The sequence below is a fragment of the Trichogramma pretiosum genome, unplaced genomic scaffold, assembly GCF_000599845.2.
Source record: "Trichogramma pretiosum strain Unisexual culture from Peru unplaced genomic scaffold, Tpre_2.0 scaffold3, whole genome shotgun sequence".
In the NCBI taxonomy this organism is placed as follows: domain Eukaryota; kingdom Metazoa; phylum Arthropoda; class Insecta; order Hymenoptera; family Trichogrammatidae; genus Trichogramma; species Trichogramma pretiosum.
This window is the reverse complement of record NW_019641698.1, coordinates 1,533,891-1,561,813: the sequence shown is the minus strand read 5'-3', so window position 1 is coordinate 1,561,813 and position 27,923 is coordinate 1,533,891. Positions and strand designations below refer to the sequence as shown.

The window sequence follows — 27,923 nt, the reverse complement described above, 5'->3', positions numbered from 1 at the left end:
TCTCGTTTATAGGCAGCGGACCGAGTCGATCGCAATATTATATATATACGTGTATAGAGACACGCGGCTCGGCGCGAGCGCTCCATGTACACTACCTTCTCTTTCCTGTGAGGCCCGTCAAGCGCGGCGTTGCTGCATTACTCACACACACACACACACAATACCGAACGCGCACACATATAGACACGGAGATCTGCATCTGTGTATATATACCTTGCCTGTGCAGTGTAGGAGCCCGGGACCTTTTCGCTCTCGACGAGTGCGCGTACTTGGTGTGTCCGTGTGCTGCTATACTACTGTGCGAGTGAGTGCGAGCTACCAAAATGGCGGCAATTTACTCCTACTACGATCCCTTGTACTATTGTTATCGCCGTCTGCACTACGCCGGATGCTGAGAAAGACTCTCACTGCTCACCGCAGTGATAACAATTTTCGTCCTCGTTTGTTCGTCGTCGTCGTCGTTGTTGTTGTTACTTGTTTGTTGTATAATATATCGATGTAATATATCTAGTGCTCGCGTGCGAGGTGAGATATACCATTGGAAGCTCTGCAATTAAATCGTTATATGAATCGAGCTGTGCGAGTGCGTGTGACAATCCAAAAAACAAGCGGAATATAAAGCCTCTGTTGTTCGTGTGCCATTATCACATAAAAAAAACGACGAGCCTGCTCGATCAACGAGCAAAGGAAAAAAGAAGAAGAAAAATCGGCTCTCGAGCTCTCGTCTGCAACGCGAGTGCATCCAGCGATTCGTCGTCGTACGCAGAGTGTGAAGATCGTCTCGTATTATATATGCGTATACGCGAGTGTATGTGTACATGTGTGCGGCTGAGTTAATGCATCGCTGAACACACCTCAAAAAGGGTGAGTTGAAAAAAAACCTCGGCCTTTCTGCGCTGGTCGTTGCTTTTACGTATAACATTTACCTCGTATTATATGTATACCTATGCCGCGTTCTTCGCGATCACTACAGCGAGCACATGTATGATATTTTTATTCGAAAACGAGCTCGCATATTACTATGGGTACGCGTACAATATATTATATGTACAGATTTAGCGATCATCGAGCCGCGCATGCCATGCAAGCCTGGCTTTACAACGAGAGCTTTTTACAATTTCGCGGAGAAGATGCGCACACACGCGTGATTTTTCGTTGCTCGCATCCGATGTACATATAAATATAAACGCACATACACACGTGCGTAGCTAACTTTCTGTAAATAAATGTGCGTTGTATAATGCGAACAACACACCGCCGTGAGCGCGAGGAGGGCAAAAAATTGAATGCTGCAGCAGGCATCGGATCGCGCAAGAGTCGAGTCCGGTACACATACGAATCGTACTTGGCACGTGCGTTCGATCCAATGAAATTATAAACTATAATATGCGTCATTTGTCGTTGTGCTAAACATTGTTTAGTAGAATTAATACATGAAGCAGGAACTCCGATTTGCGTCTTCGCAGCGATATACGCAAAAGAGAGAATCCGGCGAGCTGGCCGCAGCGCGTCGTCCTTGGACTCCGGCTCGAGGATATATATCTCGCCGAGGTATATACGTATACGTAACGTGACTTACGGATAGAGCCGCATAATATAATGCGTTATGTATGGGTGTGTGCGTAGAGACTCACGCACACACGGAACTGCGAGGCCTTTGGCATCCTTGGCATCTCTGCACATGCACGCGTGCATATAGTCTCCAACGCAAACCCACTCACAGCGCGCACACACACTCCAACACGCACCCATAGAGCGGAAGATACAGCGGCTGTTCGGGCATAATCTCCTTCTTTCTCTCTTTTTTTCTCTCTCTCTCTCCCTCGGCGTTGCGCGCATTCCTTTGAGCCCCAACCTAGCTCCAGGCGCAGATACATATATAGAGAGAGCTGCAGCGAGAGCGAGAAACGAGAGATACAGGCCTAGGCTGCGAGTAATATGCATACCTTCGCGGTTTGTCCGCTCAGCCAGCTTGCCGTGTACGTATAATGTACGCGCGATCGTATAATAGTGCGAATATATAGACAGCGATTTTGCGAGCTGCTTCGAGCAAGCTCATACACACGCGTTCTATAATGCGGCGGATGCACAGCCGATTTTCATTTCGAATCGGTATACTTAACAATCGCGAGTTCCATTACAGCTGCAGCACGTGTATAGCCATGTTGCGGGCGATCGGCCTCGCTGTTACTATACGTTACATCGAAAAGGAGCCTAATAATGAGATACGTATTCTCCATCGATTCTTGCCGTATTACCGGAAGAAAATGCGCTTCTGACGCGTACACATGTAACGTTTTTCGCATAATCGTGCGAATATATACGTACGCGCGGGTCCCGTATGCACGAGGGACTCGTCGCGAGACTCGAGTCATTCGCATGCGGCCTGTACCGGTGTGCGCTACGTTATACATGTGTGCGAGTATGCGAAAAAAAGAAAGCTTTGTATATTTATCCATAATATGCCATCCTTGACAAGGTGCATTCTCTTTTGCGCTTGCTCGCGCGCTCATAATGCAGGAAGAAATTTTCCTCGTGTATTTACCGCTGCAGCAGCAGCAACAGCGTAGATGCGCACAGCAGGTATATTTACTTCCTGCTTCCATTGCAGACGCGCAAAAGCAGCTCGTGTATAGATCTCATTTAATCATACGACGACGACGACGACGACGACGTCGACGCCGCTGTGCGCGCACGAGGCACAAACAGCATATAATCTCTCTTCGCGGCGAAAGAGTCTGTAGCTATACACATCTATATACATTTATGGACAAAAGCTCTTCCTCGTCGCAGAAATTAATGCTTTCGCGCGCGAGCGCACCCCCTCTCGAAAGCCATGTCATTTTTCCTTTCGTGCGCACTGCATGCGGTGTCGAGTGACCTTTCAATTTTCGGCTCCGAATAATATGCTGCTCCTCGCCTCTATATACACATTCGTCTCGATATGAGCGCGTAATTAATTTTACGGTACTTGATATACGCACGGTACGCGATCGCGTTGCAGGTCACTCGGATAATTGCCCGCGCGTACACATACACACGCACAGACACACATATAATGTACAATTTCCGGCGTTCTCCTTTTTTTTCTCTTCTTCTTTCGAGTGACTCCGTGGCGTCGTGTAAATTTATTACAATATTTATATACACGCGTGCGGCATCGTGTGTGTATATAATAGCTGGACTCTCGACTTGGTGTGTAGCATAACAGTAAAGTTTTTTCTCCCCACTTGTTTTCATTGCGCGGCTAAATGATGTACCACCTGTAAAGTATGCATATATATTGAAGTCTATAATTTATGCATTATATGAAAAGGAAAACAAATAAAGATAGAATTAAAAGCTGCGCCAAGTATTGATCGATATACTCGAGCGATACATGAAAGTAGTTGATGTAGGTGAAACAGTTCATTGACATCTCGCTCGAGCCACCTATTCTCAACAAACGTTATATCGTCCGGCACTCGACTCGCGGTCAATATAATAAACCTAAATCTATCAAGCGTTATTATAACGTCGAGTTGCAGGCAGATTGACATAAATATTGATCTCTCTCTCGCGAGGAATGAATAATTGCATTTGCGCACAATCGCAATTATCCCTCTCTCTCTTTCGTATGTTGCTGCTTTGAGCTCTCGCGCAACGCAAATATTTCGATGTAATTTTATTGCCTTTTCTCTCTTTCTCTCGTCCACGTCTCTCTTTTTCTCTCTTTCCCTTTTCTTATACATCGAAGCAGCGCCGCGTGCAAAATAATATCTCGCAACAATTTTAATGCGAAAATTCTGTAACAACGTTATCGCTCTATTGATTTGATATTTCATGGGCCACGCTGTGCACGGTCTCTTTCTCTTCCTTCTTCTCGTAGCTATCGTAATCATCGTCGTCGCGTTCCATTATTTTTCGAATATGAAAACCTTCGACGGAGCGCGATGAATTCCAGCGCGCAAGGTATACGCTTTTACGCGCGCATAGACGGCATAATTTCTCTTCCCTGATAATTTTTCAACAAAATAGAAGGAAAAATAAAGGAAAAAACACGCTCGAGTTTAATGTTCTAATATAGCGGGACGAATATAATATTAATATCGGGTGCGGTGCATTATAAACCCAGCGACAATGTAAATTTCTCAATCAGTCTTGAACCTTAATGCACTTTTAATGACTGAAAATATCAGCTATTGCTCGGAACAATAATTCAGATTGTAATTACGCCCAGGCGGAGGAGTATTAGGAAACTTTTCAATTTTCGCGTTACCGGTGTATATGCACTCGTCGCGGAGGAATAAGAAAAGAAATTCATTTCTTTCTCGTAGCTCGAGCTTTGCTGCTCGCGTTTTAACTAATGCAGCGATACAATGGTGTTCTCTCTCTCTCTCTCTCTCTCTTTCTGCAGCAGCGAAAGAAATGTACCGCGCAGCTACTTCGGGAATCAAAGTTACGTCAGTTCGAACCTGCACCTTCTCGCGATCTCCCTCGCACACTGCCTGGTGCCTCGTGTTTGCAATGCACACAAACACACTTACACACATGTATACAGAGCTAACACAGGGTTGTCTTATATACCGCATGCATATGACAGCGAAGCCGAAATATACATCTCGATCGTAGGTATATATGATAGAGTTCACGGCAGCGAAACCTCCTGGAATTACGTCACTGCAAAACTTATAACACGTCATATATATATCGACAAAAGTAAACATTTCCAGAGGGAGATCTGCGCGCGCGAGAAACTGGCTCCACGAAACTCTCGATCGAGCGCAGCAAAGAGAAAGAGAGTGAACTATTTTTTTTTTATAATTATCGAATCGTGATTGATTGCCTCTCAAGATCTGATATAAATAAGCCGATTCTCTTGCGCTCTATTTTGTGCTCCTTTTGAGTGATTATATTTATTTTCCCAGAGAGCGAATTTATCATTTAATTAGACAGATATTTCAAAATATAGCTCGTATGGAAATTACGCCGAGATACATATAATGTAACTGCTAGACATTTTCCACTCGTTACTTCCGTCATTATCTCGTAATTCGAAAGCGATTCGTTTCAATCTTTTTTCCTATATACTTTTAATCCCGAGATGAAAATAAACAAGCCTTTTCAATTTTGCAGGCCTCAACCGAAGGAACGAATCTTGCCGGTCTCCATGATTCGAGGGGAAGCCAGCAAGTTCGTAGCAGTAGTAGTAGAAGAAGAAGAAGCAAGGGAGAAACAGAGGAAAAAGCTGCACGCGTGAGTCGGCGACTACATCGCCGCTGAGTGAGCGAGAAAGAAGGAAAGAACGGGGCAAAAAACAATCATGGATAAACAAGCGGTGACGATGCTGCTATTACTGTCGCTTTTGGCTTTCGCGACACACTTGAGCGAGGCTCACGTGGCGCTCACGTTCCCACGTGCTCGTACTTATGATCTCGATTTTCTCGATAGCGCCAGGACTCCGGGCCCCTGTGGAATGCCAAAAGGTCAGTACATAATTCACATCTATGTTGTATATGTGCACACTCGCACGTGTTGCACCCTGTTGCTGTTTACTTAATTTACAGCATAGATATTGTGACTGAGTATAATAAGCCGAGTGAGAGGTGCCAATGTGCCAGTCCAATAACGTATATACTGCGCGGCAATGATAATAATGATATTAATATAATGTAGCTTGCACAAGCTCGTAAATCTCGTACGTATATAATATGCGCGAGATCTCGATGTATACGTGATTACTGCGCTGCCGATTCGCCGGTGCAATATACCAACGCGCCGTAATCGTCGCGACCTTCGATCGGAATTATTTTTCGATTGCTCGAGAAATGATCGCGAGGCTCATCGTAATGTCGATATCTATATAGATATAATAACCTGCTGGGACGAAACGAGGTTGAAATAATGTTCGGGATACACTTTATGCACAAGTGGAAAAACTCGAGCTGCACTTTTTTCCCTCTATTTTGTGTGTGTAATAAATGCACGCGTTAGTCGCGCGCCAACCTTGAAACGGATGTGCACCAAGCGCAATGAAGCAATTTCATGGATCATCGTCATATACATAATAAAAAAAAGGAAAAAATAATCACTTCGTAAAATGATTTTTACCTTTGCACGTCGGCTTTATCCACGTCACTACACTAGTACGTATACAAACGAACGAGGCGCCTGTATATTATATGTATGTATAGGATTACGCACGACGAGAAATAACCGTAAGTCATATCGTGCATAGATTTTATCGACGATACATTCGTTATCAGGTCGTGCATAAAACGCAATTACCCGTATAACGCAGCACAGAATAATTATACTAATTACTGTCCAACGATATGGCACTTGAGAGATTTTCTCTCGCCTGGACGAGTGTGGCTCTTAACGATGCACCATTGATGGCGCAATTATTGATAATATCGACGTGCGGTGATATTTTGCAATTGGAAAATTTATGAAAACTCTATCTATACCGCGGCATGGATTTATTGTGAATAGAGAACGCGTCGTGGATCGATATGTAATATGCGCAGGACACGATTTCAAACTACCAATGGATGTATACTTTACAGACTCAACCACATAATATACATCAACGCTGAATTCAAAACCTGCCGATTCGACCTTTGAATAATGCAAAATCGATGGCTCTTGATCTTGCGTGCGCGTTATGATCGAAGGGCATCGCAGGTGCATCAGTGTGCAGGCATTTACCGCATGCGTATGTGTGTTGCAGTGGCTGCACACACTTGCACTCCAACCAGTGAAAGTACACAAGATCGTTACATACATAATGTTATAAAAGTTGCACAAAGTCTGCAGCGTCTGAGCATGGTGCAGCAGCGGCTGCACATGATACAAAGAAAAGAAAAAACAATTATGCGGCTCGTGGACTCGTTCGGTCGCGCGTAACTTCCGCTCGCTTACAAGTGTGTGTGTGTGTGTGTGTGTGTATACGCCACGCAGGAACTCGTCGTGTGCGGTATATGTGCACGCTTCAAGCGAGTATATGGTCTAATTAATCGGCCGAGCTTTGGTTCTGATTAATATAGTAATTATATTTCGTGATTAATTAATTATTAAAGAAGACTGTATAGAGTCAAAGATCGTAATATGCAGTCGAGGTGTCAGAACAATACGTTATTATAACACGTTCTAGTGTGTGTGTGTGTACACTGTATACATGTAATAAAGACATTACTTCGGACGATGAATAGGAGCAAAAAAAGGAGGGAGAAGGCGAGCTAGAAAGTCTCTTATTACGGATGAAAACTCGAACGCTAGTTGGAAGGCTTGTGTTGCACGCGGCCTGAACAGAGAAACATCGCACAAGTTCACACGTTACACTCGTTTTGAAATGTAAATACATACTATATTACGCTCGTTGCGTAAGAGCCCGCGAATCCGCGCGATTCGGTTGAAAAGGGAGAGAAAAAAATCAGACGCTTCCAGCGTGTCGCGCGCGCGATTTCGGAAAACAATCGTCGCGAAAAATCCCAATGCCCGTAGGCTTTGTAAGGTCGTTGAATCGAGCTTTCGAAGAAAAATAAACATTAGCAGCGTGTAATAAGGTAAAAGAAGCAAAGATTTTGCCGCGACAGCGCGAAAACTTTCACCGTCGTCGCGAGTCTGTATATAACGACATTTGCACCGGCGGCCACTCGAGATCGGCGTGTATATTTTCTTTTACTTCCTATACATACACAGACACTTACACACACACACATACACACACACAGACTCTTTTGTAGTAAGCTGTACTATCGCTCGATGCTGCACACGCCGTTGGGCTAATTTATAGGAAACTTGATGCACTCGGCGCTGCTGCTTGTATCGTGCGCTCGTGACGATGCAGGTGCATCTTTGCCTGCGCGCGTTAATTCATTTTCGAATGTTGACGCTTCGCTTTGTGCCAAGCCCGCGAGCTTATGTTTATATAGCATAGTACAAGCATTATAATGCTAAATATACATATAGATGTAACATTTATACATCCGCGCGCGCCTTCGTCAACGATTTGTTTGCACGTCGCAGAGATGCGGCACGAGAGCTAATGTACATATTACAAACCTTTTACATGTTGGCGATTAGCGTAGCTAGCTGCACAAGCGCCGAACGTTTGAGCGAAACGAGCAAAAACAAAGGAAGAAAATAAAAAGGAAAGAAAAAATGTGCCTGCAGGTGAATGCGTATATAGCATGTATGCAATGTAAATGAATGAGGGATAATAATACGTACGAATATGAATGTGCATGTATATGTCCTATATATGCATATTATGCACGCACGCAAAAAATGTTCGCAATCCGCAAGAGATACTGCGAGTCAAAGTTCTCGATTTATCTATGGAGCAGCAGCATAATATGTGCGTTGAAGCATATGCGGCGCGCGATCCACCTCACGGCGCGCGCGATTATAAACAATGATTCCTTTTTATTTTTCGTTCTTGCCGTGCATATAACCTTACCTCTTTGCCATCGTCGCGGGGCTAATGCACGCGATACATATAGGTACATGCACTCATACACACACACACACACACACACACACACACACACACACACACACACACACACGCACACACACACACACAAACAGATATAGGTAGAAAGCGTCGCATTGTAATGCTACGTTCACCTATGCGCCAGTGAACTGCGCTATTATATTGTGCACATAGGTATAAGGTATACGCGCGCACGTATATCGTCGAGTGGCAGATCGTGCACAGTTACATGGCGCTGGTACATACCGTGTACGGATTCCCCCCATCTACCTTTCGAGTGTTTGAAAAAACATCTTGAATAGAATTTGTTCGTTGACACTTTGGGATGCGGCAAACGCCGATGCATCCACACTGCGACGCCACGACCTGTAACTGCATCCGAGCGCATAAGTTACAGCGTGTCAACGCCGCTTCGCGTATAGCAACGTATATATACCTATACAATATTATACATTCGTCAATTTTTTCCGCTTTCAGCCACGAGAAAAAGCTCTAGCGAGCTTCGGCCGAGAGATGTGTAGCTGGGTTATACGAGTCGGAGTGCGTTATATATAATATGAGAAAATACGATTGAGGAACCGCGCGTATACTTTTGCGAAAATATAAAAATTTATATAACTGGGTGGGCGCTCGCGCGACTGTATACGCGACTGGCAATATGATACGTTGCGGCGCAAACGAACTCGGCTGGATTTTGCCTGGCATTTATTCTCTTTTAATTAACGCTCGGTACGTCATTACACGACTGGTTGCCTCGTGTATATACAGCGAGCAGCTCCCGGCAGGCTGCACGGATCTATATACTTTATACGCGCGTGTACGTATAGCCATGCTCACGTACGAACGATAATTAACGAACCCCTGCGCACATCGCTCGTCCATCGGCCAAGGCAAGGGAAGCCACGTCAAAATGTGTCAAACGATAGACTCTCGCGAGTTGCATATTATATGTGTATATAAATCGAATGATTCCTCTCGCGTAACACGGCTGTATAGCTGTGCAGCAGCAGCAGCAGATTATATACCGCGCGTTCGCGTAGCATAGAAATTTGACAGTTTGACGTTGCGTGCGCGTTGCATTAGATTTACGATTATTGTTTTACAATGGCCTTGTATTGATAATACCGATCGTATTATGGCGGCTAGCTTGTCTTGTTATACGAAGTAGATGAGCCAATCATCGTTCGGCCGTATATGCAGTCGCTTATATAGTGCTGCTGCTGCTACTGTTGCTGGCGCATGTAAATTCAACGATTTTTCTTCGTTGATTGGATCATGTGTATGGATATTAGTGTAGCCGAAGAAGGCGATGATGATTTTAGGCCAAAAATGCACGACCTCGAACGAAAGCGAATTACAGCTGGAAAATAAAGTTAAAACTCAGCCTACAACCCATCCAACAATTAAATAATAACCATATAAGTGCATAATACAATGCAAAGTCGTGTTCTTCGAAAAAGACCTTGACCATAGGCCTGTATACCTCGAGCAAAACGCAAACAATCGCAATTGCTCGCACGCGAAAAAAGAGGCAGAGAGAGAGAGAGAGAGAGAGGAAAAAAGAGCAAAAGTATAAGAAGCTCGCCTTGCCGATGCTATGTATATATAAACGCATGCATGCAGGATAATACCTACAACGGCGCGCAACGAACACAATAAAGCTCGAGAGCGTCGCGCACGCATACACACACATGCATATACGCGGCTATGTATGCAGAGACGCGCACCGCGACTGACAAAGTTTAACGTACTCTCGCCCTCGAGTGTTTTCTCTCTCGCTCTATCTCTCCCAAGAGAAATATTTCGAGAGCTTGTGTACCGGAGCTCGCACCTACACACTCGCTCATGAACAGAAATAAAATAAAAGGCATGAGTGCGTTGTATCAGTGCGCTTTGAGCCGTGCGCGCGCTGATTCACCAAACCTAGTTCGAGCACGCACTTAATGTTCGTGTGCAAGTGTGTAGTCCGCTGATCAAAGAATTACTTGAAATCGTGCCACGCAGAGCTTTGTTATTTTTAAAAATTTATCCTTGAAAAATTCCAATGTACAACGCACAAAAACCATGCCAACGATTTAATACGGAGTTGAAAATAAACCGAATGAATTAAATGATAAAAAAAGAAGCAAAAACCAGGATAGAAACAACAAATACAGCAAAAAACTAATTAGTTGCGTTATAAAACTATTCTAGCGGCATGCACTGCACTGCACAGTGCACATTCACGTAATCCTCCAACTTGTATGTATACCGGTAATTATTACGCGCTGCCGTGTTATATGTTGTAATCATACGAGTGTGTGTGTGCGTATACGCGCGAGGATAATCATGTAGAGTAAGAAAATTTTCTTTTCTTCAACTTTCACGTCGCATATAATAAAAATAAAATTTCCGCGTATAAGCATGAAACGTTGGAAAAAAATACCCACGCGCCGCCGTAGCTCCAGCGGCGTATATTATTGAAGAATAATACGCGTTTAAACGAGCGCGCGAGTTGCACATGGCATGAGGTATAAGTACTTTTGGGCCGTAAATAAGGATATATATAAATTACGGTACAGTCATCCCGGGAAAGACATGAAAAATTCGCCACGCAGTATTCGCGGGATTGTCATTAAGCCGTAGCTCCGAGAGCGAGAAAATATTTACAATCATGCGGGCCGATTGAGACAAGCAATTAGATTTTTATGCGGGCGAAAAGCCATTTTCCGATATATATAAATGTCGTGTTAGCCGTAAAAGTGACCGGTACTTACATCCACGCAATTCGCAGACACATATACGCGCGCGAATACACACATTCACATGGCTAGTTTGCACGATCCGAAACCGCGAGGATTTCACCGAGAGCCCATTGGCATTATAATAAGTTTGCTAAGCGAAGCTAACGTGTTACATCACTGACGCATAGTGTATACACAATGTCAGCTAGTATTGGGAGGGAGAAAAAACAATTTTTTTTTTAACATTCGCGCACGAAAAGAAAAGAAGCCCCGTTGAAGTGTTGCTGCCGGTGGCTGCATACATCCAAGTAATTTTCAAGTCAGCCAAAGGTGAAGCATATCAGATGGGTAGCGTATATCGCGTGCATCATCTAAGAACACAGACACACACACATACACACAAAGTTATGCATTAGCTTCTTTACAAAGTGCAGAAAGTGGAAAGGAGCCGACTCTGCCGCGGCTGCTGTTACCGACTTGGCGCTATACGAGCTAACTCAACGGAACGAAGCCTCGTATGTCCTGGCACAACTTCCGGAGTCGAAATAAAAAGGAAGTCCAGTGATACTAACGCACCACGCACGATGCGTATTATATATACGTACGCGGTGCCCTATTTCAGGTTGCACAGCCACTTGTCTTCTTTCGAAGAATCTCGAATGATATCGTCAATAAATAAAGTTCGAGCGAGTTACGAGCTATTAAATAAAAAGGATAAATATCGTGCACTGCACAGCGCGTCGTAGCTGAGTATCGATCTTGACTCGCTGTGCGTCTTGATTTTCTTTGAAGATATCCTTCGCTTGGCAACAATGAGCTCTCCACGTTGTATGCATGCACACGAGTATGTATACATAGGAGTCGAGCGTGAAAATGAAAAAAAAAAATCAAGAGCTGCTCCAAGGCTGTGCGTGGGCCCTCGTGTCTCGTGCGCGGCTTAATGTACGCGTGATTATTGTTATTACACGAACGACCGCCCACCACTGCGGAATATTTAATGTTTATCCGTAAAATAATTATTAATACGGGTGTACGTACGTAGAACCGATCGCGGTGCATTTTCAAGTAGATGAGAAAAATGAAGATCCAGGGCGTGCTCGAGGGGTCTTTTCGTGCATATAATATATAACGCACGAGTTCTTCTTCAATTACCGCGTGTACATACGCACATACATGCATGCTCGCGTAAATATCGCTTCACGGCGGCGATGATTTTTCAAAGCTGCGGCTGCTGCTGCTGCTGAATTGTTACCTTGTGCTCTGCGCGCGGCTCGATGCAGACACACACACACGCACGCGTGAGTCATCCTCGCATATTCCTTCCTCGACGCGGATACGTATAATATAATACAATATGACTCGTCGTCGAATAAAGCACGTATTATATAGCCGCCAGATACGCGAGTGCGATATCGCTCGATGCGAGTTTTACTCGTGGCTTATTTTTTCTTCTTCTTTCGAAAAAAAAATAAGCTATTCGCTGAGAGATGCTGCGCGAAACGACCAAAAAAAAAGAGAGAGTTGTAACTGTTGCGCCGCGACAATGGGAAATTATATTCGTTGCGCTAAACCGGATGGGTAATGAGAAAATTGACAGAACTGCAGTCGCCGTGGCTTCGATGAAAAGCAATCTAGGCTAATAAAAAACTCGTTTCCGCAGCCGCTCGCGCGTTCGTATGTGTATTGCGCGAGCATTGCTTTAATTACGATCTTTGCTTTTCTCGCGCGCTCGCCACATTCACTTTTATTCTTACCCAACCGTGTAAATCACGGCACTTTTAGAAATACATCGAGACGCGACGATACGGCCAATATCTCTTGGCAATTTTTTTCTCTTTCGCCTTCTCGTAAAAGATGAAACTATTTATGCTTCCGCGTATGCTAGACCAATTGGCTTCCAAAAAAATAACCGTTTACATACAAGCGCGTGAGAATCGGCGGATTACACGAAAAAAAAGAAACAGTAAAAATAAAAGGTTGAAAAAGTAGATCGAAGAAACTTTTCGCCGAAATCGCGATATCGTATCGAGTTTTTCATCGATCGAACAAATCGCACGTACAAGACACACACACGGGGAGCAGCGGAAATAAGTTGCAATAGAATTGTAAGGCGTGCCCGAGCAGTACCGACGTGCGGTTAGCGAATTAATAATGCTTCTCACTTACATATAGTCTACTGTCACGCTGACTGTCATTATTATTTCGGACGCGAAGTGTTTTTTTTTGCACGTGGATACGTTTCTCCATATGAGTACGTGTAGACGCAAAAATTAAAGACACTGAGCGAGCGAATGATAAATCTGATTTGTCTTCCCATACGTTCTTTTCTTTCTATTATTATTATTATTATTATATTTTCTTTCTTTGACCATTGATAAAAGAACTAAAAATTTCAAGTTGTAAGCTAGCACATAATTGAATTTGATAAATGTTCTTCTTTTTACCTATTACAGGTGACATCAAGACTACTCTGCTGGCTGGCAGTAGTTTCAACATTACTTGGCATCTCGCCTATCCACATAAGGTGAGTACACGAAAAATATTCAATTTTTGTCCAATTTACCTAACAAAGTTACATAAAACTCCAGTTTTCGCACGCGGACTATGGAGCGAGAAATGAGGCAAAGAGAGAAATAGAGAGAAAGAAAAATAGCGCTTGACGCGCTTCGATCAATTATCCAATTTTGCATGCAAGGTCCCTTCTCAAAACAATCGAGCACACCGCGCGCACGCCATATTATTATTTACTTTAACAAGCTCTTATTTCGACTTTTGCCGGGTGAATGTAATGGATGGTCTGCAATAAGATAAAGAGGCTTGGTGTGTTTGACTCCTTCGGAAATTACACACTTAGCGCAATCTCAATTGCACATGATGTGCTCTGAATTATGTTGAATTATGCACGTTTTGCCTCTCGAGGCACCACCGCCGCCGCCGCCGCCGTCTCCGCCACTACAGTCAAGATGCACACCTACACACGCTCGGCTATTATATGCCGCACATATATACGTCGTTCAATGAGTTTCGAAACGCTTTTGGCTCTCTCTTTCTGCGGAACAAATGCTCTCCGCACGCTATACAAAGTAATACGTGTATACGCATCGAGGAAATTTTCATAAGCTGCGACGCGCGAGCTGGCTCCCCTGCCATATACGGCGCTATATTTTGCGCAATGCATCACGATTCCGTCCTCTTACTTTGATGAAGATACTCGCGATTGTGTGTGCAAGCGCGCGCGAAGACACGTTAAACGCGGATATGTCATTGATTTCGTAAAAGCTTTTGTCGTATGATTGTGACTTTCGCTGCGGACGACGACGACGTTGATGATTTTAATTGTCCTATCGCCTATGCACTTTCGGTGTACGCGTATAATAATATATCGTAAGAATCAGCTAATGGTAAAGATCTTTGGAAACACCGAGAGGAGTGCATTATATTGCAATTTGTATAATTATACACGAGTTAATCATGCGAATCCCAAACCTCAAAGTGATTTTTGCTATGAAGCACGTCTAATGCAAGTGACGTTCTTAACGATGAAAAGTGATTGAGTAAAGAAAAAAAGTTGAGGTTTTCGCAAATGTTGTAGGAAAAATAAATTGCCCGAGACTGGGATATAACTGCGCGATACTAATTTGCGAAAAGAGGAAGCTCGGTGCGAGATGAAACGCCGCTTTTATATTTCAATGACTCGATTCCCAGATGTACAGCCGGTGGCGAAGCACGATAGAGACGCGCGATAAAATCAACGACTTACCCTCGCCGAGTGCACTTGAATCGATTCGACGCGTATACTTATTTGAATCCACGTTGTTTTTGCATTAATACAACCTGAAATTAATTTTTTTTTCTTACATCATTCTCCCTCTTCTTCTTTTTCAATTTTCCGCACGAACGTTCCATCTTGTACGTCTCGAGCTTCTCTCCTTGATTAAATTCCAATTGCGTACTGTAATCTCGTGCACAATGTGCGGTCGAGGCACGGTTTTTTCGACGCCGAAAAAAATAAACAATTTGTTTCTTCGTTGCACATACGCAAGCCTAAGTACCATGGACTGTTGCAAATGTCGACGCGGCTCAAACGTTAATTCCTAGCATTTGTATTAGTACGTTCTCCACCGAGCGAAAACCAACATCGTTCGAGTGTGCAGTCGAGAAAAACGTGAGTTATGAATTGATGTAAAAATAGCGAAACCCTTGAAGAGTTAAGTGCCGAGCAAACAGAAAAGCTATGCGCGCAACCGAGCGAGCGAACCAGCGTCACCGGACTCTAGGCGCGTAAAAATATATATTTATATGCGAATTTCGTCCCGTTACAAGTAGAGTCGTTATACGTCCGGCTTATGGTGGCCGCACGCGTTCTTGTGTGTATATACGCGAGTATTATATGCTAAATCAACAGTTTCATGATTATTAGCGGCTCCGGCGATTTTATTACGTAGAAGAGGATGATGATTTAGCGGCAAAGGAGTTTAGAGAAACAGAAAGAGAGGCAAATACTTCATAACCCGCTGAGAGAAGCTGAATGAATAAGCGCGTACTATCCACAACAATGACTTATAAACAGGAAGTCTGATGTCACTGCTACAAGTATGCATAAATAATGGCATAATATTGCGCCTTCTCTTGAACGTTATTTAATGAAAATTTTCACGCACTCATTTAGCATCGATATGCTTATACTCATTTGCTCATTACATTCACTTGAGGGTTCATTACCTATAATCAAAGACTCGTATGGATTGTGTTACTACATTAATCCTTATAATCCGCGATTAGACAAAAATTAATTATTATACTATTTGTTATAGATAAAATACTAATGAAATAAGGCATTATATCCTATTTGTTAGGTGTAACTTCACAAATTTGTTAAGAGCCCCCATAAATTTTGCCTCAAATGACTTTCCTTACTGATTTGTTCATATAGTTTACGAATATATAGACGGAACTTACAAAAAGCGAAAATGAGAAAGAAGTTGATTTAGGACCCAACAAAAAGCTCCCACGATAAAGTAATGAAAAGGAAAAACGAACGATGAGTATTCCGTTCGACGATTGGTCCAGAAAAATGTCAAGCTTGCTTGTGTGCACTCTGCAAAATCATTGTGACTTTGTGTATAGGCGCGATAAACGTCGATGACTCTTGAGAATCTCTCTCGCGAAAAAAATGTTAACGCGCGCAAGGATACGAAATTGCGCCTATACACATGCAGCCACCGATGTGTGCAGATTTATACAAACCGTTATGACCTGGAATCTTTGGTGTGCCCGAGCGTCCGCGGCTTTTATAGGTATGCGTATATTTTTGTCTGCCTCGCTCTCTGTGCGTAACGCGCACGCAAACACACACACACATACACATTTCGTGTAGCTTCTCTCGAAGCTTATATAAATTACCGGCAGACGCTTGTAACGATGTAAGGAACCTGTTTCGTTTTCGACGATTATCGATTTTCTGTGGGTAGGAAGAGTTTGCGTCGAAAGTCTCGACGGCATATTAGAAGCGCGAATATGAGCCATTTAGTCGCGCGATCGAGTGACAATTCCTATATTTTTTACGGCTAGTCGATGGTGATTTATAGAGAGAAAATAATATTATACGTTTTGTCATTCAGCCAAGTTCGGGCGATTTTAAAGCCACGAGACTTGAATTTACAGCTATCTAATGATTTATTTATACCGGGGTTGATGAAATTCCTCGCGTACTACTGGCTTGTAAGAATTCATATTGTTTAACCAACTAATTGTTATTTTATGAGCGCTTCAATTTTTCAAGTCTTTACTCGGGCATCAAGAAAATTTAATTAATTCTTTCAAATATACGATAAAAAACACGTGCATAGAATTGAGCTAATTGAGATGAATATAAAAGAATTTTTTTATGAACCTGCTCGGAGCTTTGTACTAAAATAGATCAACATCCTTCAGATATTATAATTCATGGCTGTCGCAGCGCGCAAACAAGGCTGACTTCAAGGTAAATGTTGTCGAAAAATCAAGCAATGCTATGATTTTATAAAAGTTTGTTTGAAGAAAAGAATCTCTTCAACGATATCTACCTTTATATCAATGAATTCTTACGTGCGCGCGTAATTCAAGAGTAGCGGTATATATTAGGAGAAGATAATCAGTCGTTGAGAAACAAACCGTAAGGCTATTTACTATATATTGCGCAATTCTTTGATGCTTCTGTTTGCCTATTGTATTGCGTGTTTATAAATGAGCCATAAAGATGATTAGGGTTATGAGGATGTGATTCTCCCTTAATTAAGGGCGAAATCATCGTTGTTTCCCATTTGTTAGACTTTTTGAGGTAATTAGTTATTCTCGACCGACCGCTTAGGTATATATGTGCGGCTGTTATCGTAGGCGCATAACAAATTGGATCGTTTCCGTAAAAGTGAAAATCACGTTAGTTGCAGCTGGCGCGTTTGCTGCACACAAGGCGAAAGACAGAAACGTACACAACACAAATTCTCGAAGGCTTAGATAAGCCCTATATAAATTCACCGGCAAACCTCGAGCGCGCGAGAAACGAGAAAAATCCTGCAGCTGCTTGGAAATTTGTATTCTGGCTTTGCTCTTTTTTTCCTCGCTAACTCGTGCACATACACAGTACACACACGCGGCGTACTTACACGTGCGCATTTCCACTTACGGTTCCTCCAGTTTACGTGTAGATAATTAATCGCGCGAAGAAAGAAAGTCAACGTATGGAGCAGCATATAACACTTCTAAACCAGTTATATGATCGGCTCGACAAAACGCCGCTACGATCTCCGGGCTAAACAGTGATGTCTGCTGCATTTGTACCTGTGTGTATACCTACGTATTGCATTGCAGCAGGTTCAAAGCTTATAAATCGCCTTTCGCCGTGTACTGTACGCCACACATGCACAATCGCGTATACTTGAACACATATACACTCTCAAAAGCCAAAGTGACTTTCTCCCGGATTCCTTGAAGTCACCTGTGCACGCGTGACATTCTTTCTTGCAGATATGGAGGTGAAGGCAGCCTTGCGCGTAATATAAAATATGCATGGATGAGAAAAAAATGCGTGCATTTGTGCACACGTTTAAAGACGAATTTATTGGGAAAACTATTTATGGCTTTTGTCACGCCTTTCAATTTTCCTTACTCCTTAAATTTTGACACTCTGAAAATGTATCAATTACAATTGAAGATGCAACGAAATATTATATAAGTTATTTCGGGTACATAATTTTGAATTCGAGTAAATAATATTTGCCGAAATTTTTATAATATTCTAGTTATTCTATCTTGGTAAATGTTTTTACTTCTCACATTTAAAATTTGGTTTATTTTATTATTTACAGGGAGGATTCAGACTTCATATTTTAGATGCAATGGGTAGGCAAGCAGTCGACCTCACTCCACGCACCAAGGAATCTGATTTCATTGAAAACGATGCTACGTAAGTTCTTGAAGATTTTGCGGGAATTATTAACTCTACGCTATATAAATATTTACTATAAGTGTTTTATCAATTACTTGTGAACAGGGCCCAAAGTTATGCAGTTGAGCTATCTAAAAACTTTACGTGCACCGATTGTACCATTAGATTGCTTCGCAAAGCCTCAGAGTGGGGAGACAATTACATGTTCTGGTCTTGCGCTGACATTGATGTAAGTTAATCACCATTAAAGTATAAAAAATTTGATCTTATAATGAAGATTTCTCGCGTTTCTGTCAGCATAAGTGCTTATGACGGGCATTCATTTCATTTTTGTCAAGTCAATAACTCAAAACAAAATATTAAGGTCAAATTATTATCTTTTAGCTATACAACTTTTACTTGACATATTACATTCATTAATTTTATCATTAAATTTTTCCAATTAAAAACTTCTACTATGCCACAAATGTAAAAACTGTGAACAATTTAGCACGTACGCTGCGCTCCTAATTAAACCGATACGCACACAATATAGTAAGAAAATTTCACAACAATACTCGACTAGGTCTAACAATAGAGATGCAGTATGCATTCAATGCAATGTGAATAGTTTGATGATAATACCATAGCGAGTACATAAAACCTTGGCGCGAATCATGACTAATATGAATTATAAGAAAAATACATAATCGTTTTTGATAATTACAGATTGTCGAGAAAAAGGTATACAGAGAAACGTGCAGCAATCACGGCCGTTTCATTTCGAACCGCTGCAGATGCGAACGACTGTATCACGGACCTCGATGCCAGTACAAGGAGGAATGCTTGGATAACGCGGACTGTGGCACGCAGGGTGTCTGCGTCACAAACGTGGCCACGACCTCGCCTGCCAACCACTGCTACTGCCAGGTGGGATGGTTCGGACCGAACTGCTCGAAACGTGAGTATAAAATCAGCGATACCAAGACTAATAGAAGAGAAGGCCAATTTTCTATCGTTTCGTGACTTGCACGCAGGCTCGCCGGTAAAAAACATCGACCTCGACCTGGACGCGTACTCGATGCGACGATTCTCCAGCGATTTCACTTTCTATTGGCGCATACTCAAGGACACCCAAGAGTTCGAAGGTGTCGCCGTTGTGAACAGCACTACCTGGGTCGGTGTGGGCTGGCGCCCGAGCGACCTCACGAAGAGCTGTCGCGCCATGCCGGCGATTCAAGATCGCAACGCAGCCAAGAAAAGTACTCCCGAGCCGTTGCCGCGACCGGAGCCCAAGAGCGAGCCCGAGCCCGAACCCGAGGCGCACCCCGAGCCGGAGCCCGAACCCGAGCCACACGCCGAGCCAGAGCCCGAGCCCGAACGAACTCAAGTCAGGTCGAATAACAACAAGCGTTCGGCTAAGCACGAGGCAGTCGTAAACGATGACGATGTCACGGTCCAAACCAGCGTGACGTATCACGTTAGCTCCAAGAATGGTGAGTATAGTTTCACGATCCGATAAATGTCGTTTCTCAACCTTATACTACTTTCTCTGGGCGAAGCGGTAATTATCGTCAAACGATTTTTGCAAATTTTTTTCTCTTTGCCAACAGGTCGAAAGAAGAGAACGCCAGAGCCAGCGCAAAAACAAAAGACCGGTAAGTAACAATTACATTTCCATTGTACGATTAGTCGTGCGCTTAATTTTAAGGCCGCAAGATTCTTGCGTGTAAATGATCGGAGGATGATAGCCTCTCGCGAAGTTTTTTTTTTATATAAAAGCCGCGAACCACAATTGTAAGTCTCGCGTCGTCGTTTATGCGATGAGTATCGTATATTTCACTAACGCCCAAGCCATTGACCCTCAGCTCGTTCAATATTATACGCTGACGATGTACGACTATGTACTGCTTACACAGCTGCGACGTTGCATCAACTCATTTGCAAGCAATCAAATTATATTCACCAAATAACTATTAACGGCACTCTTGCAAATTAGATTGAAAAGGCAATAGAATTTTTTATAATTATTAATGAAAAACATGCAGACGCGATGCAAGTTCAATTTACCATGTCAAGTTGTACAAGCCATGAAATCGTTCTGTTTTTAATTAAATGAAATAAATTGAAAATCGCGAGGCGACGAACTCGGGAAAATAGAACTCTTTTATGTTCAAAGTTTTGACGAGCTATCGCCGCGTAAAAAAGTTTTCTTTTGAATTTTTATAAGATCATGTAAATAATCAGTACAAGTTTGCTAAACTTGTCGTGCATCGAAGATTTTGAATGCGTATAACAAATTATGTCGATCAATATATTCAGAATATTTGCAATGCTTGATGAGCTGCACAGTACACGTGCAAAATTATTGAAATTTACATTCTAAATACTCTGAGAGGCGCAAAGACTATGATGTGTAAAAAATATTCTAGATATTTTGTATGCTCGGAGTAAACGTTGACGTTAAGAATACTTAATTATGTTAAACGAAAATTTGACAAAATATTTGAAAATTAAATGAACAAACAGCAACGTGAATAGTATTTCAATGACAGACTAATCACTCGAAGTTTCAGCGAAAGTACACCACTTAAGATTTTGGCTCTTAATTTTAATAAAATATATAAACATGAGCAAGCACACAGCAACGCATCCACAGTAGAATATTCCTTTCGCACGATGCGTAATTTTATACTTGGTATATTATTACACTGAAAACCGCAAAATAAAAAAAGGTTTCAATTAAATGCCAGAGTATAACAGTAACTATCAATCTAATAAACATCCTTAATTATTCATAGAATATAATTTTAACGAGGTGAAGGTGTGTAAATGGTGGCATGTATTGCTTTTTTGCACAGGGGAACCAGCCAGCGAGCCCGAACCTACCTCAGAGCCAGAACCTATATCCGAGCCAGAGCCAAATTCCGAACCAGAACCTAGCTCAGAACCCGAACCCAAGTCCGAGCCTGAACCTACCTCGGAACCAGAACCTAAATCCGAGCCAGAGCCTACGTCTGAACCAGAGCCTAATTCTGAACCCGAACCAAGTTCAGAGCCAGAACCAAAATCTGAGCCAGAGCCTACCTCGGAACCAGAACCTAAATCCGAACCGGAGCCTAACGCAGAACCTGAACCCAACGCAGAGCCCGAACCTAACGCAGAACCAGAGCCCGAATCCGAGCCCGAACCAAAATCCGAACCTGAACCTGAACCTAAATCCGAGCCCGAGCCTAAGTCTGAACCCGAACCCAAATCGGAACCCGAACCTAAATCTGAGCCAGAGCCCCATTCGGGAGGGTCGAAACAGCAAACTAAGGCGAAACAAGGATCGCCCAAAGGTAAATCCTCCAAGCAGTCTAAAAAACTAATTTCTCAAACTTCTGTCTGTCATTATCACTCCGAATACTCATGCGTCTCTTTAACGTTTATTACTGCTGCGAATCGAGATTACGTTGTTATAATATAACTCGCAACACGTTTCTCGTCTTAGCATTATCATCTGCTCTTTTCTACCTTTTTTTCGTGAATTCAATCGCACTACTCGTAAGTTAATTATCTTTCACTTTGATTATGTTGAATGGGAAAAAATAGAATCGCTTGGCAAGTACACGCCGAAACATGATTTCCATGCCATGGACTGTACGGATATCGTGATTGGCTCGGCTCGAGGCATGGCGCATCGAATCGGAGATTATTACACGCGCGACAGGTCGACGCCACGTCTCGACTCGTTCTGGGGCGGTAAGGACAGTCTGACCGCTGCCATGGGATTCGAGCGAGACGGAGTCACGACAATATTATTTAGGCGGAAACTTGCTGCCGACGAGCACTTCAGTGACCACGAAATTGCCGACGCAACTATGCAGGTACGCCCACTTTCGCATTATTTTCTCTTTCCCTTCGTTCTTTTTGCTTTTCTCGGATAGTCATTCGGTTATTATATTTTTCAATATAATTACAGGTAATTTGGGCTAAAGGCCAAGAACCTGGCAAATACATTCACCAGCCACCGAGCGGTATCGAGAAGAGTAAAGTTAGTGTCAAGGACTTTTACAAGACCGATGAATTAAAATATCACGGACACAGGTCTCAGCGAGGCATTGCCAGCATCAACTTTTTTGGTGAGCATCTTTGTCGATATTTGTTTGCCGAATAATATGACTAATGCAGTTCTAAGAAAATTTTTTATGCACGGAAAAAGGCGTCAGATAATTTATTCATTCATAAAAAAAGCTTCCGGAACAGCTTATGATTCATAAGTAGAATCACACAATTGGTAGTCAAACATTTATTTTAAATTAATTTAAGAAAAAAGTATCGAATAGCGCTTATGAGTCATTATGATTTTATTTACGTCAGCTCGCGAAATATTAGAAAAGAAGTCTAATGATTTCCAATCGCTTCTGAAAATCCATAACATTCTTAGAATACGCAATCACCTAAATAACGTTTTCTCGTTAACGAGTAACTTGTAACTTACATCAAACACTATTGCAATGAAAAATAAGTGTTTTATGGTAAAAGCGCGCTGCAGCCACGCGCTTATGTTAGTGGTTTCGTTACACAAGCATTCATTTTATAAGTCGTTAAAAAAACTTGCAGAGGATGAGAGTGACAAGAAGAACAGTAGAGAGAAAGACCACGATGAGTGCAGCGGCGAATGGAATTACCCGAAGCAGTGTTCGGTAGAAAATTACACTTGCGAATACAGCGTGAGATGGGTCTACAATTCGAAAAAGGTGTGTTTAAATGCAGTAAAAGGATATATCGTAAAATCTCATTCTTCAAAACCGTTTATTTTTTCTCACCGCTGTATTTTTTTCACATTTTAGGAGGAGATATCGTTCACGATAGTGACCAAGAACGTCGATAACTGGACGGGCATAGGTTTCTCGAAGGACGAAAAAATGGTAATTATGAAAGCAATAAACTTTGGAAGAATTTTAGTATAGCGATGAATATTTCTGTAACCCTGTATTGCGCTTGACTTTAGACGAAAACCGACGCCATTCTTGGATGGGTCGACAAAACGAGCGGCCGGCCATTTATAAGCGACACCTGGATCGACAGCTACGGGGCTCCAACCCTCGATTCATCGCAAGACATCTACAACACCAGTGGACGCATCGAACACGGCCAAACGACCCTAAGATTTACGAGAAAGAGAGTAACCAAAGACGAAAACCGTGACTTATTCTTCACGGACGAGCAATGTCTCTACTTGATGTACCCCATTAAAGGAGGTTCCTTCCATCCTGTAAATAAAAGAATCGGCAAACATCAAGAAACGCCGATAGTGTCGACGCGAAAATTGTGTTTCAAATCAACGTCGGTGTGCAATCTTGATGGTTAGTAGATAAGTAGGCTAGCTAGCCTTAATTTTTGTCAGTCAAGAAAATATAATTTTCATAATTATTTCCAGATAATAATGAATTAGCCACACCAGTTCCGCCTACTAGGATATTCTACGATTTCGAAGTCAGACTGACAAATCTTGGAGTCGGATACAATGCTCCACCGCCAGGAACGGACAGTTTCCAGGACATCTCAAATACAATTACCGATAGTTTCACTCCAGCACTTCAGAAAGTCCCTGGTTTCCATCATCTGAAGCTTAGCGAATTGAAAAAGTAAGTTAAATTTTCCATTTTAAGCCTATTGTCCTTTTCGGCTGTGTAAACTAATTTTTCTCATTTCTCTCGAAGCACTGGCGACGACGGCGTTATCGCGAAATTCCGCCTAGCCATGGACAAGATAAAGGGTCGCAAGATAACGATCCCTTCGGAAGACCATACAGCTGACCGCGCCAAAGCCGTCTTATCGAAGTCGCTCAGCAGTGGAAAAGTCGGTGCTCTCTCGGTCGACCCGAACTACCTGGTGCTCCGCTCCTATCAATGTAAGAGATCTGACTCGTGATGCTATAACATTTCACTTCTTTGGATGCAGTAAATAATCGATATTGTTATTTTGCCTCGATAGCCGATGCCAACGACTTGGATAAGGAAGGAAGCGAGAATACTCTCGCGTCTGGACTATTGATAGGCCCCACGAAGCTCTACATCGTCATCGGCTGCTTCGTGGCTCTTTTGCTTGTCGCTCTCCTTCAAGTTACCTGCACTATTTACAAAACTTCGAAGAAGCGCACCACCAAGGTATGTCAAGCGTTAATAATAGTTATAAATATATATAAATAAAAAACGTCGGTTTATGTTACTACTTCGAAATGTGTTCGTCGGTTCTTTGCTTCGCTTTGTGTATAGAGAGATACACTCGTTATTCTGTACATGAATATCTTGAGAAATTACTTCACTTTATCGATCCCTGACAAAAAACGAAACACAAACTTTTCGGTAATCATTCATGGCACCGTATCCCACAATACAATATATTATACACAAATTCAAATTCCCTTTTCAATTTCTCTTTCTCTTGCTTGATTTTTTTCATCTTGCTCTCATTACCACTTTTTTATGCATTGTACGATTCTGAAACTGCGCGATGATCACAATCGATTCTCTCTTTTATTTGAAAATCGCATGACTCGAGAACTAGAGAAAAATATTAAGTACTAAAGTGAACAAGAGAAGAAGAGAGAAATCAAAAGATGCAAGTATAAGTAGAGTTACACAGACAGACATTAGAAAGAGAAAGAGAGAGAGAGAGAAGGAGAGGAAGAAGAAAAACGTTGTGCTTTTGCTTGTGTTGCATGTAAACGATCATACTATCTACTTAAAAAAAAAAACTCTTGCTCACGCTCGCAACAACCATCCATACGATATACGTACATACAGAGAATCTACTCGCTGCCCCTGATGACGACGGCCGCCGCGCCCGTGGCGGCGAATCCGATCCACCTGCGCGCGGGTGGCAACGGCACTAGTCACCGGCAGCGACCGGGTGCCAACGGCTACGACAATCACGCCATGAGCCATCATCATCATCAGCAGCACCTCCATCATCACCAGCAGCAGCAGCAGCAGCAGCAGCAGCAGCAACTGCATCACCAGCAGCAGCTCTACTATCAGCAACAGCAGCAGCAGCTGCACCTGCCGCCCAATATGCACAATTGGTAGTCGAGCGAGAAAGAAAAACGAGCGCAATTTTTCTCTCGGTTCCAAGAGCTTTTTGTCTTTTTCACAGGTATCCGCTGTCTGCTTCTCTGCCTGTCTGTCTGCATCATAATATAAAATGCTTGCATCACTTACATATTCTCTCTTACTCTCTTACTCTCGCTCTCTCTAGCTCTAATTTCTAATTACTCATTTGCTCATCAACACCATCGTACGGTACCGCACTCTTCATTATATGCACCATTAATTTTTTAAGTCACTGTCGCTTGGTTCGTACGTAAACATTATCATATACGTTTAATAGTTACATGCATCACATTTACCAAGCACATATATTCTGCATGAAGTACCTAGTTTAGTCGAGTGTTCGTCGTTGATGTTATGGATACAACGATGTAATTGTAAATATTCCATGGCAAGAGCGCAACTGTTAACTTTTGTTATTCCACGAGGTTTATTATAATTATTCAAAGCATTAAGATACACAATTGCGATTGCCAATTCCATCAATACCGACTAAAAATTATTAAAATATCTGAAAATTATTTTAATGCATCGTAATTAATTAAAATCATATTATATTATACTTACTATTCGATGGGAATAGTTTGTTAAATTTCATAAATATGAAAATGATAAGTAATAAATAAAACTCATTATACAGAGCCACAGTTATGAATACACTTGTTGTATAGGAAAGGTCAGTTCAGGGGTCACGTTATAGTCATTCATTATCATTCATTAAAATCATAGTCATTTTCATAGATAATTGCTCGTGAACATCCCAGTTATTCATTACATAATTAACAAATTAATTTTGTTTCACAGGACCGACTAATCGGTAAAAACGGCTGGGTGGATTACTCGACCTCGGCAAACACTAATTTCGCCTTCGAAGCCTTCGAAACGGAAGAAAAGTCACCACCGCCTCCCGTCTCGAGTCTCAGCCGACCTCGTGAAATGATGATGATCAGCAACGGCCACCATCCCAGCAACGGCGACACGAACACCAAGAGCGTGAACGGACACTACAGCAATCATCATCACTCGCAGATGATGTCGTCGCCGCAGCAGCAGCCGCAGCTCAATATCCCGGGTCAGCGCAACAGCGTGGCGATGATGCCGCCGGGACCCAGGGCCACCTACAGTCTGCCGCGAGGCCCCCGACCAGGCAACGGCGTGTCCTCGAGTCCGGGTGTCGTGGCCGCTGGCTATTATACCCAAGACAGGCGCAACGCGCCGCGTTACGGCAACGGCAAGGCCGGTCCCAACGGCCACAATTCGCAGAACCAGCCGGACTTTTACTTCATGCCGAGTCAGAGAAAGTACAGTGGCGAGGTTGTGCGCGTTTACGTTGATTACGCCAATCAAAAAACTAAATGAACACTGCGATGCCGTCCCCTCTCATTACTCCGTCAAGTGCCCAATACATAAATATACATAAATAAATATTTACGTATATCATTTCCGGTATATATTACGCAATGTATATCAAAAACTAAGTCTTGCGCGTCATACTTAATTTATAACACGAATGGAAATTGTGCGTCTGTGAATGTTCGTTAGTAGCACATGCGCACCCTTTTCAATCTTAGTTTCGTATCGATTTCTGTATATAAAAACCAATTTAATAAAATAATACCTCTATATTCATTACTATTATTATAAAAATATTATGGATATTATTGTTGAAAGTTCATATTCGATAATTAGGATATTTTCATTACTTTGCTATTTTTTAATTTTAATTTAAGAACAAAAATTGAAAAGAGGAAGAATCTTTAAGATTAAAGAGGAAACTCTAGCCCCTAGTGTAGCTAATTTATAAACATTGTATGTTCACAGCCAGTCTCAAGATGTAAATTTGTTTCTAAGTTTATTATTCTCGAGTGTTGAAATAATTTATCTTGTAAATAGGCAACGCTCGATGAATTTTAACGTCACCGTGTACACTTTAGCGTGTACACGTGACGAAGAGAGCTTGCGTGTACATTTTTTATTTGATCGACTCATAGATTATATTATACGTTAAACAAAACTCAAATGCGTGTATATATACACACTATATTTAAAACATGTAGCTATGACAAAATAAAATCAATAAATTATATTTCACGATGTTATTGTTTATAAAATGATACTAAAAATTATTGAGTACTATACTGCTATATTTTGAACGGTCCAATTCCGATTTATGTACTACCTTGGGTAATTCATTCGCTTAAAAATGTTATTTCTCAGTC

At 42.2% G+C, this 27,923-nt stretch overlaps 1 protein-coding gene across 2 annotated transcripts; it reads left to right on the top strand.

Annotated features, from left to right (window-relative positions):
- LOC106650527 lies at window positions 1–27,918 on the top strand. 2 transcript variants are annotated; one of them, XR_002763622.1, is made up of 19 exons: window positions 1–864; window positions 5,116–5,465; window positions 13,656–13,726; window positions 18,549–18,646; window positions 18,734–18,857; window positions 19,337–19,568; window positions 19,645–20,103; window positions 20,221–20,265; window positions 21,469–21,948; window positions 22,202–22,476; window positions 22,572–22,731; window positions 23,213–23,349; window positions 23,443–23,520; window positions 23,604–23,958; window positions 24,033–24,240; window positions 24,316–24,506; window positions 24,590–24,762; window positions 25,402–25,750; window positions 26,509–26,590. XR_002763622.1 is itself a non-coding variant. In XM_014368571.2 (18 exons), exons 2-18 carry the CDS (start codon window positions 5,303–5,305, stop codon window positions 27,061–27,063), a joined length of 3,804 nt encoding a protein of 1,267 aa, XP_014224057.1. In that variant the 5' UTR covers window positions 1–864; window positions 5,116–5,302; the 3' UTR covers window positions 27,064–27,918. The 2 variants fall into 2 exon arrangements, 1 of the variants encoding a protein (XP_014224057.1); XM_014368571.2 differs by lacking the exon at window positions 25,402–25,750 and having other exon boundaries at window positions 26,509–27,918.
- Window positions 27,919–27,923: the final 5 nt, after the last annotated feature.